Source organism: Theropithecus gelada, chromosome 19 (genome assembly GCF_003255815.1).
Source record: "Theropithecus gelada isolate Dixy chromosome 19, Tgel_1.0, whole genome shotgun sequence".
Taxonomy (NCBI): Eukaryota; Metazoa; Chordata; class Mammalia; order Primates; family Cercopithecidae; genus Theropithecus; species Theropithecus gelada.
In genome coordinates this window covers 19,245,627-19,258,907 of record NC_037687.1, presented here as the reverse complement: position 1 = coordinate 19,258,907, position 13,281 = coordinate 19,245,627, and the positions used below count along the sequence as shown (strand labels likewise).

The window sequence follows — 13,281 nt, the reverse complement described above, 5'->3', positions numbered from 1 at the left end:
CAGTGTATCTCTCCATGTGTCCCGGAATTGTCTACCTTGGCCCAGGTCCAGCAAGGATCCTTCAACATGGTATCTCCTTGGCCCTGTGCTCCCTCTTCTTCAGTCTGGCTGGCTGTTATTCCATCTCTTTTTTTTTTTAGACAAGAGTCTCACTTTGTAGCCCAGGCTGGAGAGCAATAGCACAATCTTGGCTCACTGCAACCTCCACCTCCCAGGTTCCAGATTCTCGTGCTTCAGGGGAAGCTGGGATTACAGGTACATGCCACCACATCCAGCTAATCTCTGTATTTGTATTTTTATTATTATTTATTTGTTTGTTTGTTTGTTTTTGAGAGGGAGCCTCACTCTGTCGCCCAGGCTGGAGTGCAGTGGCTTGATCTCGGCTCACTGCAACTTCTGCCTCCTGGGTTCAAGCGATTCTCCTGCCTCAGCTTCCCAAGTAGCTGGGTTACAGGCATCTGCCACCACACTCGGCTAATTTTTGTATTATAGTAGAGATGGTGTTTCACCATGTTGGCCAGGCTGGTCTTGAACTCCTGACCTTGAATGATCCACCCACCTCAGCCTCCCAAAGTGCTGGGATTACAGGTGTGAGCCACCGCATGCCTGGCTAAGGTTTATATTTTTAATAGAGGTGGGATCCCACCATGTTGGTCAGGCTGGTCTCAAACTCTTGATCTCAAGAGATCCACCCATTCACCTTGGCCGCCCAAAGTGCTGGGATTATAGGCATGAGCCACCACGCCCAGCCCCTCTCTCTTATTGGGGTCTTGCATCTGTTCCCCTCTACCTCTGTTCTTTGTTTCCCCTGTCTATTGCTCTGCCTCCATCTCACTGCCTGTCTACCTGTCTTTCTCTGCAGCTCAGGGTAGTGTCTGGACCCTATGAGCCCCCTCCCTCCCCACTGCCCTTTTGTTTGAGCCCTGATGGTTCAAGGTCATGTGCCCAGCCATTTCTATCCCATTGCCCATGACCTGCATTCACACTTCCAGCCACAGGTTGTAGGGTTCAGGTAGTGGGATGCAGGATTTGAGCATTACCATTTCTCAAGCTCCTCTGATGTGCCTGGCACACTGGTAAGCACTTTAGGTGATTTAAAAAATTTTTTTTTGAGACGGAGTGTGACTCTGTCCTCCAGGCTGGAGTGCAGTGTGCGATCTCGGCTCACTGCAACCTCTGCCCCCCAGGTTCAAGCGATTCTCCTGCCTCAGCCTCCTGAGTAGCTGGGATTACAGGTGCCTGCCACTGTGCCTGGCTAATTTTTGTATTTTTGGTAGAGACGGGGTTTCACTGTTTTGGCCAGGCTGGTCTTGAACTCCCGACCTCGTGATCCACCCTCCTCGGCCTCTCAAAGTGCTGGGATTACAAGCATGAGCCACTGTGCTGGGCATTTTTTTTTTTTTTTTTTTGAGGCAGAGTCTTGCTCTGTTGCCCAGGCTGGAGTGCAATGGCGCAATCTCGGCTCACTGCAACCTCTGCCTTCCAGGTTCAAGTGATTCTCCTGCATCAGCCTCCCGAGTAGCTGGGATTACAGGCGCCCACCACACCCAGCTAATTTTTGTTTTTAGTAGAGATGGGGTTTCACGGTTTCACCATGTTGGCCAGGCTGGTCTTGAACTCCTGACCTCAGGTAATCTGCCACCTCAGCCTCCCAAAGTGCTGGGATTACAGCTGTGAGCCACCATGCCCAGCCTTAGATTCCTTATTATTTAATCACCTGCATCTTATGGCCCTATCTTGGCCCACTGCAACCTCCACCTCCTGGGTTCAAGCAATTCTTCTGCCTCAGCCTCCAGAGTAGCTGGGACTACAGGTGTGCACCACCATGCCCCGGGCTAATTTTTGTATTTTTAGTAGAGATGGTGTTTCACCATATTGGCCAGGCCTCCTGACCACGTGATCCACTGGCCTTAGCCTCCCAAAGTGCTGGGATTACAAGTGTGAGCCACCGCACCAGGCTTTTTTTTTTTTTTTTTGGAGACAGAGTCTTGTTCTCCCTCGCCCAAGCTGGAGTGCAATGACACGATCTAGGCTCACTGCAACCTCCACCTCCCAGGTTCAAGTGATTCTTCCACCTTAGCCTCCCAAATAGCCGGGATTACAGGCACCCACCATCATGCCTGGCTAATTTTTTGTACTTTTGTAGAGATGGGGTTTCACCATGTTGGCCAGGCTGGTCTCAAACTCCTGACCTCAGGTGGTTCGCCCACCTCAACCTCCCAAAGTGCTGGGATTATAGGCATGAGCCACCGTGCCTGGCCTTTTTTTTTTTTTTTTTTGAGACAGAGTCTTGCATGATCTCAGCTCACTGCAACCTCCGCCCACCCGAGGTTCGAGCGATTCTCCTGTCTCAGCCTCCCAAATACCTGGGACTACAGGCATGCACCACCATGCCTGGCTAATTTTTTGTATTTTAGTAGAGATGGGATTTCACCATATTGGCCAGGCTGGTCTTGAACCCCTGACCTCGTGATCTGCCCGCTTTGGCCTCCCAAAGTGCTGGGATTACAGGTGTGAGTCACCATGCCTGGCCAGTCTTATTGATTTTTATGTGAGAACACTGACTCAGACATGTTGTGTTCTGGCCCATGGTTAACACAGCTTGGAGAGGGCATATACATTCCCCGAGGGACCAGAGAGGCCCCTGGGAAAGGGACTTCAGATTCCCACAAAGCCCAGAGTTGGTCCCAAGCTCAGCTGGGCTTTCTCTACCTCACCCCATAGCACCCAACCCATGAGTGCCAGACCCATGATGCATCCCCCTCTGAGATGCTCAGGGAAGCCCCCTCCAAGGCACAGTGTGTGCCAGGATCTCATTCTCTGCTCCCACCTCACCAGTGAGGAGGTGGGGTTATGTCCCTACTTTTGAGTCCCATGCTGAATAACAGCTAGAATTTGAACCCAGGTCACTCACACATGAGCCACCGCACCCGGCCACCTGTGCCAAATTCTTAAACCACTAAAATACGCATTGTCAAAGAACCCAAAACTCCCAGGTCCTTCTCTATTAACTGGGCCTGGCCGGGCACTTTGAGTACCAAGGCTGCCAACTAATTTCTATGCAGTAGAAACCCCTGATGACCTCCAAAAGGCAACTATGGGACGGGCAAGGTGGCTCATGCCTGTAATCCCAGCACTTTGGGAAGCCGCGGCAGGCTGATCACCTGAGGTCAGAAGTTTGAAACTAGCCTGGCCAACATGGTGAAACCTCATTTCTACTAAAAATACAAAAATTAGCCAGGCGTGGTGGCGGGTGCCTGTAAGCTACTCAGGAGGCTGAGGCAGGAGAATTGCTTGAACCCGGGAGGCGGAGGTCCACTGCACTCCAGCCTAGGCGACAGAGTAAGACTTCTGTCTCAACAAAAAAAAAAAAAAAAGAAAGAAAGAAAAAAAAGGCAACTCTATCTCAGGCTCTCTGAGCTGGCTGTTCACATCAGCTCCTCCAGGTTTTAACCTGCACCCCGTGGGTCTCCTTCAAGACCTTGTCCCATTTCCTCTTGTCGATCTCCCCTCTCTACCAAGTGGCTTCAAATTTTCTTTTTGTTTTTGTTTTTGTTTTTTTTTTGGAGACAGAGTCTCGCTCTGTCGCCCAGGCTGGAGTGCAGTGGCCGGATCTCAGCTCACTGCAAGCTCCGCCTCCCGGGTTCACGCCATTCTCCTGCCTCAGCCTCCCAAGTAGCTGGGACTACAGGCGCCCGCCCCCTCGCCCGGCTAGTTTTTTGTGTTTTTTTAGTAGAGACGGGGTTTCACCGTGTTAGCCAGGATGGTCTCGATCTCCTGGCCTCCTGATCCGCCCGTCTCGGCCTCCCAAAGTGCTGGGATTACAGGCTTGAGCCACAGCACCTGGCCGGCTTCAAATTTGTGCCTCTGCTGGTTCCTGAAGCTTCCAGTGCCCACAGCCCTCCAAGTTCTCTGAAGGTACTACCTTGTTGGGGTTGGGGGCACGGTTTTGCTCTCTCATCCAGGCTGGAGTGCAGTGGCATAAACATAGCTCACTGTAGCCTTAACCTCCTGGGCCCAACTTATCCTCCCGCCTCAGCCTCCCAAGTAGCTGGGACCATGACCAGCTAATTTAGCTAATTTTTTAATTTTTATTTTTGTAGAGATGGGGTCTCACTATGTTCCCCAGACTGGTCTCGAACTCCTGGGCTCAAGTAATCTCCCACCTCAGACTCCCAAAGTGTTGGGGTCACGGGTGTTAGCCACTGCACCCAGCCTGAAGGCCACTACTGTTCAGGCCTCCTGGGCAGTGCTGTGCTTGCGGGTGACCTTTTGAACAGGCACTGGTCTCCGTGGCTCCCATGCAATCTATTACTTCCTGTCATTGCAGCCAAGTGTCGGTGGTTTCCTTCATCACAGAGCTTTCCCTATTGTCCAGACACTCAGTCCATGTCTTTCATTTTCACTCCCTACCGTCCCCTTTGGAGTCTCCGGACGCTCTCCAATCCAGCCATTCCAGATGGTGTTTGAATTTCCTCCGCAGCAGCAATGGAGAGAACATGGGCCCCGCCCTGGAAGGGTTCCCAGCCAGCAGGCTAAGGACCTTTTACTGAGCCCACATCTGGAGCCTGTCCTCATAGCAAATAGGCTCCAGGAGGTTCTGTGACTTTGGAGAAGCGATTCATGTCCAGTCCATTCCTTTTTTTTTTTTTTTTTTTTTTTTTGAGACCTGGTCTCTGTCAACCAGGCTGGAGTGCAGTGGTACAATCATGGCTCACTGCAGCCTCAAATTCGCGGGCCCAAGTGATCCTTTCACTGCAGCCTCTCAAGTCCCAAGTAGCTGGGACCACAGGCGTGCACCACCACAGGGTCTCACTATGTTGCCCAAACTGATCTCAAACTCCCATGCTCAAGTGATCCTCCCGCCTCCGCCATCCAAAGTGCTAGATTACAGGCGTGAGCCACCGCCCAGTTCCTTTTCTTGTGCACTAGGAACCTCTGATGCTGTGTCCTAAGGGCTAGAAACAAAGATGTGAGGATTCGCTCTGATTTGGGGCGCACTGCAGGGGAGGCTCTCAGTAAACCTCCTTCCTTCATTCGGTAACCACGTGGTAGCATTTTCTATGCCCAGAACTGTAGACTGCGTAAACAAGCGAGGTCACTCTTTAGCTGGACCTTGAAAGGTGACTGGAATTGATTTCTTCAGTGAAGAAAAGCGCTGCGTTCTGACCTTCTTGTTGCCATCAACCACGCACACCTGTGCTCCCCCTTGGCCGGGTGAAGGGGGCGTGGAAAGCTCTAGAGGAAGAGCCAGGGGCCCCAGTGGCCCACCTGATGGGGCTGAGGCTGCAGGGAGCATTAGAGGGACTGAGCAGGGGTCTGGGGCTTGGGGCTTCTGGAAATGAATGGGGGCTGTCGATCAAGCTATAAGAGGTGTGGGGTTCTGAGGAGGAGAGGGTGGCTTGAAGGAAGAGTTGGGGTGCTCTGGGGAGTGAGGGTCTCTGAGGACCGAGGGCTTTGAGGAGGAGCAGGGGGCTCTGAGGAGGAGCAGGAACTCTGAGGAGATGAGTGGGGCTGAAGGAGGCGTGCACCGCGGGAGTTGTGAGGGATGGGGGCCTCTGGCTGGAGCGGAGCCAGCGCTGCCCTGTCTCAGGCTGGAGGAGGGCGCTTGTGAGAAGTGCCGTTGCCTCGGCAACCGCTAACCGAGTCCAAGCTCGGGGTGAGGGAAGTTCGGGGCGTCTCCCGGGGCGGTGCGTGGCGCCGGTTGGCTGACGGCGATGAAGGGGCGTGTCTGTAGGCAGTGCAATACGCGGGTTGGCTGGCGGCAGCGGCGGTGGGCGTGGCTTAGGCGCGAGCGCTGGCTGGGGTGGAGCTCAGGCAGCGGCGGTTGGCTGCGGCTCGCGTGCTAGTGCTCCAGGCTCAACGGCTCCTTCACAGCGCCCGCCTGGCTCTGCCGCTCATGGCCGCCACGCAGCGCCCCGCGCCATCGCCCCCCGCCCCGCGGCGGCCCGACACGAGCGACGTCCTGCAGCAGATCATGGCCGTCACCGACCAAAGCCTGGACGAAGCGCAGGCCAGGTGCTGCCCGCGGGGCCGGCGGGGCCACGCAGGGTCGTGGCAGTGAGGGTGGCGGACAGAGGGGACAGAGCGGGGAGGGCAGACTGACGAGAGACGCTTGAGGAGGGCTGGAGGGGGGTCCCGAGGACGAAGGGATATATGGGGTTCAAAGGGAACGGGCTGGACGGGCCTTATGGGGCTGAGCAGTGGCGTGAAGGATTTTCAACAGTTCGTCTTGGGGTGAGAATGTTAAGTTTAGGGAGTAGGGCTGAGAAATGGGCACGTAGGGTACTTTTGACGAGTGAATGACTAAATGAGTACGTTAATGGGACTTCTGCAGGTGAGAAGTTTTTTGTTGTTTGACACCGTCTCGCTCTGTCGCCCAGGCTAGAGTGCAGTGGCGTGATCATGGCTCACTGCAGCCTCCACCTCCCCGGCTCAGTTGATCCTCCTGCCTCAGCCTCCTGAGTAGCTGGGACCACAGGTGCACGTGCCACCACGCCCGACTAATTTTTTTGTATATTTTGTAGAGACAGGGGGTCTCACTATAGTTGCTTGAACTCCTGGGCTCAAGCAGTCATTCCACCTCGGCCTCCCAAAGTGCTGGGATTATAGGCCCCAGCCACCGAGCCGGCTTGTGGGTGGGAAGTTTCCAGGACAGATGATGGAGAGTGAGTGGTGGGGAATGGGACTCAGGAATGTCTCTGCAGGAGATTGAAGAATTGAATTGGGGTAACTTGGTGTGGGAACAATCCAGAACTTTTGGGAAAAGGGTTAGTGGAGTGGGTGGAGATGGAAGACCTATTTTCTTTTTAATGAATTCAGCAAATTTTTATTGAATCCCTACAGTAACTGCATAGGGAACCGGGTGTTGACAGTCCCTGCTCTCGAGTTCATGATTTAGGGGAGGGAAAGTAAATAGCAAAAAATACGGACTGGGTGGATTGGCTTACATCTGTAATCACAGCACTTTAGGAGGCTGAGGCAGGAGGATTGCTTGAGCTCAGGAGTTCGAGACCAACCTGAACCATGTAGTAAGACCTCGTCTCTACCAAAAATAAAACTAAAAAATTAGTTAGGTGTGACACAAGCCTGTAGTCCCAGCTACTTAGGAGGCTGAGGCAGCAGTGAGCCTAATCAAGCCATTGCACTCCAGCCTGGGTGACAGAGCTAGACAATATCTCAAACAAAAGCAAAAAAGTATAAGCGAGGCATGGGTAGGTAATCCCAGCTGCCTACCAGTGGGAGGATCACTTGAGTCCAGGAGTTTGAGACCAGCCTGGGCAACATAGTGAGACCTCCCTGCACCAATCTGAGAAAAGAAAAAAATAAAATAAATGGCAATAAAAGCTGTAGGGATAGGGGTTGCATGCTGTAGGAAGCCAGGTGGAGAAGAACATCTGTGGAGAGGATAGCAGCTTCAGAGGCCCTGAGGTGGGAAAGAGGATGTAAAAAGCGGAGCCTGGCTTGGAAGAGAAAGTTCCTAGCCAGGGAGGGAAAGAGTTGAGTTTAAAGGGAGGCCAGGTACGGTGGCTCACGCCTGTAATCCCAACACTTTGAGAGGCCGAGGCGGGTGGATCACGAGGTCAGGGGTTCAAGACCAACCTGGCCAACATGGTGAAACCCAGTCTCTACTAAAAATACAAAAATTAGCCGGGTATAGTGGTGCACGCCTATAATCCCAACTACCTGGGAGGCTGAGGCAGGAGAATCACTGGAACCTGGGAGGCGGAGGCTGCAGTGAGCCGAGATCACACCACTGCACTCCGGCCTGGGTGACAGAACAGGATTCTATCTGAACAACAACAAAAAAATAGTGATAATAAAGGGAGGCTAGAACCCAATTACATGGGGCCTACGAGTCTCAGTAAAGAGTTTTGTTTTTTCAGCCAGGCACAGTGACTGATGCCTGTAATCCTTGCACTTTGGGAGGCCAAGGTAGGCAGATCACCTGAGGTCAAGAGTTCGAGACCAGCCTGGCCAACATGGCAAAACCTCATCTCTACTAAAAATATGAAAATTTGTCGGATGTGATGGTGCATGTCTATGGTCCCAGCTACTTGGGAAGCTGAGGCAGGAGAATCATTTGAACCCAGGAGGCGCCTGGGTTCAAGTGTCCCTGCACTCCAACCTAGGCGACAGAGTGAGACTCTGTCTCAATAAAAAAAGAGTTTTGTTTTTGTCATCTGGGTAACAATCAGTAGAGAGTTTGGACTATTTATTCCAGTTGCAATGGGGAAAAATAATGGCGTTTTAAGACCTCCCATCCCGTTTACCTCCACTCACCACTTGTCAGCTAGCCAGAATCTGTAGAATCTGCTTCACAGGGCAGCCCACCGTGTCTGGGTCCTACAGTGATTATTAGAGAAAAAGAAAGGAAAGGACTGAAGTCCTTTTGGAGGATGAGGCCTTGTTGAATGGGGACTGTTGTAAGGTGAAGGACGGTCTCTGAGTATGGGACTAGGGTCTGGTGGTGTGGACTGTGTACCCACTAGAGCCCTGTAGTGGGGAGGGGTTACAAAGCCAGGTAAAGAGCAGTACTAGGAAGGAAGAGGTAGAGTAAAAGGTGGATAATGCTTGCATTTGTTCTTCAATGAATTTTGTGTGTGTGTGTGACGGACTCTCACACTATTGCCCAGGCTGGAGTGCAGTGGCGCGATCTTGGCTCACTGCAACCTCTGCCTCCCGGGTTCAAGCAATTCTCCTCCCTCAGCTTCCTGAGTAGCTGGGATTATAGGCACGTGCCCCCATGCCTGGCTAATTTTTTTTTTTTTTTTTTGAGACGGAGTCTTTCTTTGTAGCCCAGGCTGGAGTGCGGTGGTGCTGTCTCGGCTCACTGCAAGCTCCGCCTCCCAGGTTCACGCCATTCTCCTGCCTCAGCCTCCCGAGTAGCTGGGACTACAGGTGCCTGCCATCACGCCCGGCTAATTTTTTGTATTTTTTTTTTTTAAATTAGAGACGGGGTTTCACCGTGTCAGCCAGGATGGTCTCAATCTCCTGACCTCATGATCCGCTCGCCTCGGCCTCCCAAAGTGCTGAGATTACAGGCGTGAGCCACCGCGCCCCGCTAATTTTGTATTTTTAGTAGAGACGGGGTATCACCAAGTTGGCCAGGCTGGTCACAAATTCCTACCTTAGGTGATCTGCCCGTCTCAGCCTCCCAAAGTGCTGGGATTACAGGCGTGAACTACTGTGCCTGGCCTGTTCTTCAGTGAATTTTTAACAAATTTGGCCAATATTTATCGGACCTTTACAATATCTGGGTACTGAGCCGGGCACGGTGGCTCAAGCCTGTAATCCCAGCACTTTGGGAGGCTGAGACGGGCGGATCATGAGGTCAGGAGATTGAGACCATCCTGGCTAACATGGTGAAACCCCGTCTCTATTAAAAAAATACAAAAAACTAGCCAGGCGAGGTGGCGGGCGCCTGTAGTCCCAGCTACTCGGGAGGCTGAGGCAGGAGAAGGGCGTGAACCCGGGAGGCGGGGCTTGCAGTGAGCTGAGATCCGGCCACTGCACTCCAGCCTGGGCGACAGAGCGAGACTCCGTCTCAAAAAAAAAAAAAAAAAAAAAAAAAAAAAAAAAAAAAAAACAAAAAACAAAACAATATCTGGGTATTGAACTCGGTTCTGACAGAGCTCTCAAGTTCTCCCTGCTCTCAAGTTCATGGTTTGGGGATAGAAAGTAAATTTGTTCTTCAAACTTTCTTTCCTTTGCTTCTCGGGGAATGTTGACTCTTTTTGTAGTTTCGGATGCTCTATTTGAGAAGTTAGAGTCCTTGTCACCATACAACTATTTGGCTTTCTTTGTGTGTGTGTGTGTGAGATACAAGGTCGCGCTCTGTCACCCAGGCTAGAGTGCAATAGTGCGATCATGGCTCACTGCAGCCTCAACCTTCTGGGCCCAAGCAATCTTCACACCTCAGCTTCTTGAGTAGCTGCGACCACAGGCCTGTGCCACCACGCCTGGCTAATTTTTCTGTTTTTTTTGAGACGGGATCTCAGTCTGTCACCCAGACTGGAGTGCAGTGGTGCAATCTCAGCTAACTGCAACCTCTGTCTCCCAGGCTCAAGCAATTCTCCTGCCTCAGCCTCCTGAGTAGCTGGGATTACAGGCATGTGCCACTACCGCCCAGCTAATTTTTTTTTGTATTTTTAGTAGAGACGGAGTTCACCATGTTGGCCAGGGTGGTCTTGAACTCCTGACCTCAAATGATCCACCAACCTCGGCCTCCCAAAGTGCTGGGATTACAGTCATGAGCCACCATGCCTGGACTAATCTTTCTATTTTTTTAGGTCTCCCTATGTTGGCCAGGCTGGTCTCAAACTCCTGAGTTTAAGAAATCTTCCCACCTCAACCTCCCAAAGGTCGAGGATTTCAGACGTGAGTCGCTGCGCCTGGCCCCTCCAACTGTTTTCATTGTGGTTTTTTGTTTGTTTGTTTTTGTTTGTTTGGCTGTTTTTGTGTGTGTGTTTTGTTGGTTTTTTTTTTTTGAAACAGAGTCTCACACTCTGTTGTCCAGGCTGGAGTGCAGTGGCACGATCTTGGCTAGTGAGCAACCTCTGCCTCCTGGGTTCAAGTGATTCTCCCGTCTGAGTTTCCCGAGTAGCTGGGATTATAGGTGTGCACCGCCACACCCGGCTAATTTTTCGTGTTTTAAGTAGAGATGGGGTTTCACCGTATTGGCCAGGCTGGTGTCGAACTCCCTACCTCAGATGATCTGCCTGCTTTGGCCTCTCAAAGTGCTGGGATTACAGGCATGAGCCACTGCGCCCAGCCGTGGTTTTTTTTTTTTTTCTTTTGAGACAGGGTCTTATTCTGTCACCTAGGCTGGAGTGCTGTGGTGCGATCTTAGCTTGCTGAAACCTCTGCTTCCCAGGTTCAAATGATTCTCCAGCCTCAATCTCCCAAGTTGCTGGGACTACAGCCTCAAACCACCAATGGCTGGCTAATTTTTGTATTTTTTGTAGAGATGAGTTTTCACCATGTTGTCCAGGCTGGTCTTGAACTCCTGAGCTCAAGTGATCCACCCACCTCGGCCTCCCAAAGTGCTGGAATGACAGACGTGAACCAGTATTTTTATTCTTTTTGGAGCATTGTACCAGGTGCTAGAGAAACAAGATGGCTAAGATGTTCTCTGCCTTCTTGGCGCTCATTGAGAAGTAGGGTGTGTGGGAGACCAATTTGTAAATAATTGTTATAACAGGAATGTGCTGTGTAGAGGTAATTGCTAGCACAGAAGAGCTGTGCCCGGAGAGGGTGCCTTCCGTGGTGCCCTGTCTGTTAGGCTAGTCGGAGAGCAGTGGCTTCATTATACTTTGTGTTCCCAGAGCCAGGATCAATGCCTAGCACTTTGCATTCAGGACAGTTTCATGACACTGAGGAGATTCTAGAGGGATTAGTAGGAGTTGGGAAAGGGGGAAGATGAATTTGACACACCCAGGAATGTCACCACAGAGGCAGAGCTTTGGGTGTGTCCTGGAAGCTACTTTTGTACTTTCCAGACTGGGATATTACTGCTTAAGGGGTGAACTCTGCTCAGATGTGGCCTTCCTCAGGCCCAGCACAGCCTCAAGGCTGCTGTATTTTCCTTGTAGCAATCCCCTGAGATTCTAGTTTCCCTAGATAGGCTTTAGATTAGAATGGAATGCAGCCAGTTACTTCCTTTTTTTTTTTTTTTTTTTTTTTTCAGATGAAGTCTCCCTCTGTCGCCCAGGCTGGAGTGCAGTGGCGCGATCTCAGCTCACTACAACTTCCGCCTCCTGGGTTCGAGAGATTCTCCTGCCTCAGCCTCCTGAGTAGCTAAGATTACAGGCGCCCACCACCACACCTGGCTACTTTTTGTATTTTTTTTAGTAGAGACGGGGTTTCACCCGGCTAATTTTTGTGTTTTTTTTAGTAGAGACGGGGTTTCCCCATGTTGGCCAGGCTGGTCTCAAACTCCTGACCTCAGGTAATCCACCTGCCTCGGCCTCCCAAAGTGCTGGGATTACAGGCATGAGCCACCGCGCCTGGCCAGCCAGTTACTTCTTTACCATTTTCAAAGACAGCTCTTTTTGATTTAAGGCTAAGAAATTAGGCTGGGTGCAGTGGCTCACGCCTATAATCCCAGCACTTTGGGAGGCTGAGGCAGGAGGATCACCTGAGCTCAGGAGTTCGAGACCAGCCTGGGCAACATGGAGAAACCCTGTCTCTACTAAAAATACAAAAATTAGCTGGGTGTGGTGATACCCGCCTGTAGTATATGCCAACTACTGGGGAGGCTGAGGCAGGAGAATCACTTGAACCCGAGAGACGGAGGTTGCAGTGAGCCGAGATCGTGCCACTGCACTCCAGCCTGAACGATAGAGAAAAAGAAAGAAACTAAATAGTGTGGTAGGGGGCATTATTCATGCTTGATAACACAGGTGTTAGGTAACTGGTTCCTGGTTTCTGGCCTCTTTCTGAGTTAGGATGACCCCTGGGGCTTTTATTTTGAGAATTTGGAAGCTTCAAATCTCCCTCATTTCTTTGGACCTAGCCTTTAGATGAACTCAAAGCCTTAAAGTTCACTCAAGTCCAGACAACAATCTTCCATCCTCACATGGGCCACTTCCCCCGCTCTGGAGGAAATACAGCTCCTCACAGTAAACCCTGCAGCCTGGTAGATTACCAGCCTGGGCTGGGAAGCAGATTGTCTCTTCTGATCAACTGATCCTGTGAGGCTTTTGCAAATCTTTCTGATCCTCCCCACTCTCTCTTTTTTTTTTTTTTGAGACGGAGTCTTGCTGTGTCACCCAGGCTGGCCGGATCTCAGCTCACTGCAAGCTCCTCCTCTCGGGTTCACGCCATTCTCCTGCCTCAGCCTCCCGAGTAGCTGGGACTACAGGCACCCACCACTTCGCCCGGCTAATTTTTTGTATTTTTTAGTAGAGACGGGGTTTCACCCTATTAGCCAGGATGGTCTCGATCTCCTGACCTCATGATCCGCCCGTCTCGGCCTCCCAAAGTGCTGGGATTACAGGCTTGAGCCACCGCGCCCGGCCCCTCCCCACTCTCAATGTGCCAGTCACCCCTTTCATCTCCCCAGCAGTCAGTTGAACTCAACTGTTTAGCAAGAAGGAATTTTTCATCTCAGACATGAGGCCCTCTCAACATGTTTTGTTGCCATACGTTTATTTACAGAAGGAAAATATAGCTGTCTCTTCAAACCTGGGCGTTTTGTTTTGTTTTGTTTTGTTTTGCTTTTTTCTTGAGACAGTCTCGCTCTGTCGCCCTCGCTGGGGTACAGTGGTGCAATCTCAG

General features: G+C 51.4%; 1 protein-coding gene across 1 annotated transcript in view; it reads left to right on the top strand.

Moving 5' to 3' along the window:
- Positions 1-5,613: 5,613 nt before the first annotated feature.
- Positions 5,614-13,281, top strand: part of PBX4 (PBX homeobox 4) — a 61,104-nt gene continuing 53,436 nt past the window's right edge. Inside the window, exon 1 of the mRNA XM_025367421.1 lies at positions 5,614-6,018. Within this exon, the coding sequence (XP_025223206.1) occupies positions 5,900-6,018 (119 nt within the window). The 5' untranslated portion in view covers positions 5,614-5,899. The remainder of the gene's footprint in view (positions 6,019-13,281) is intronic.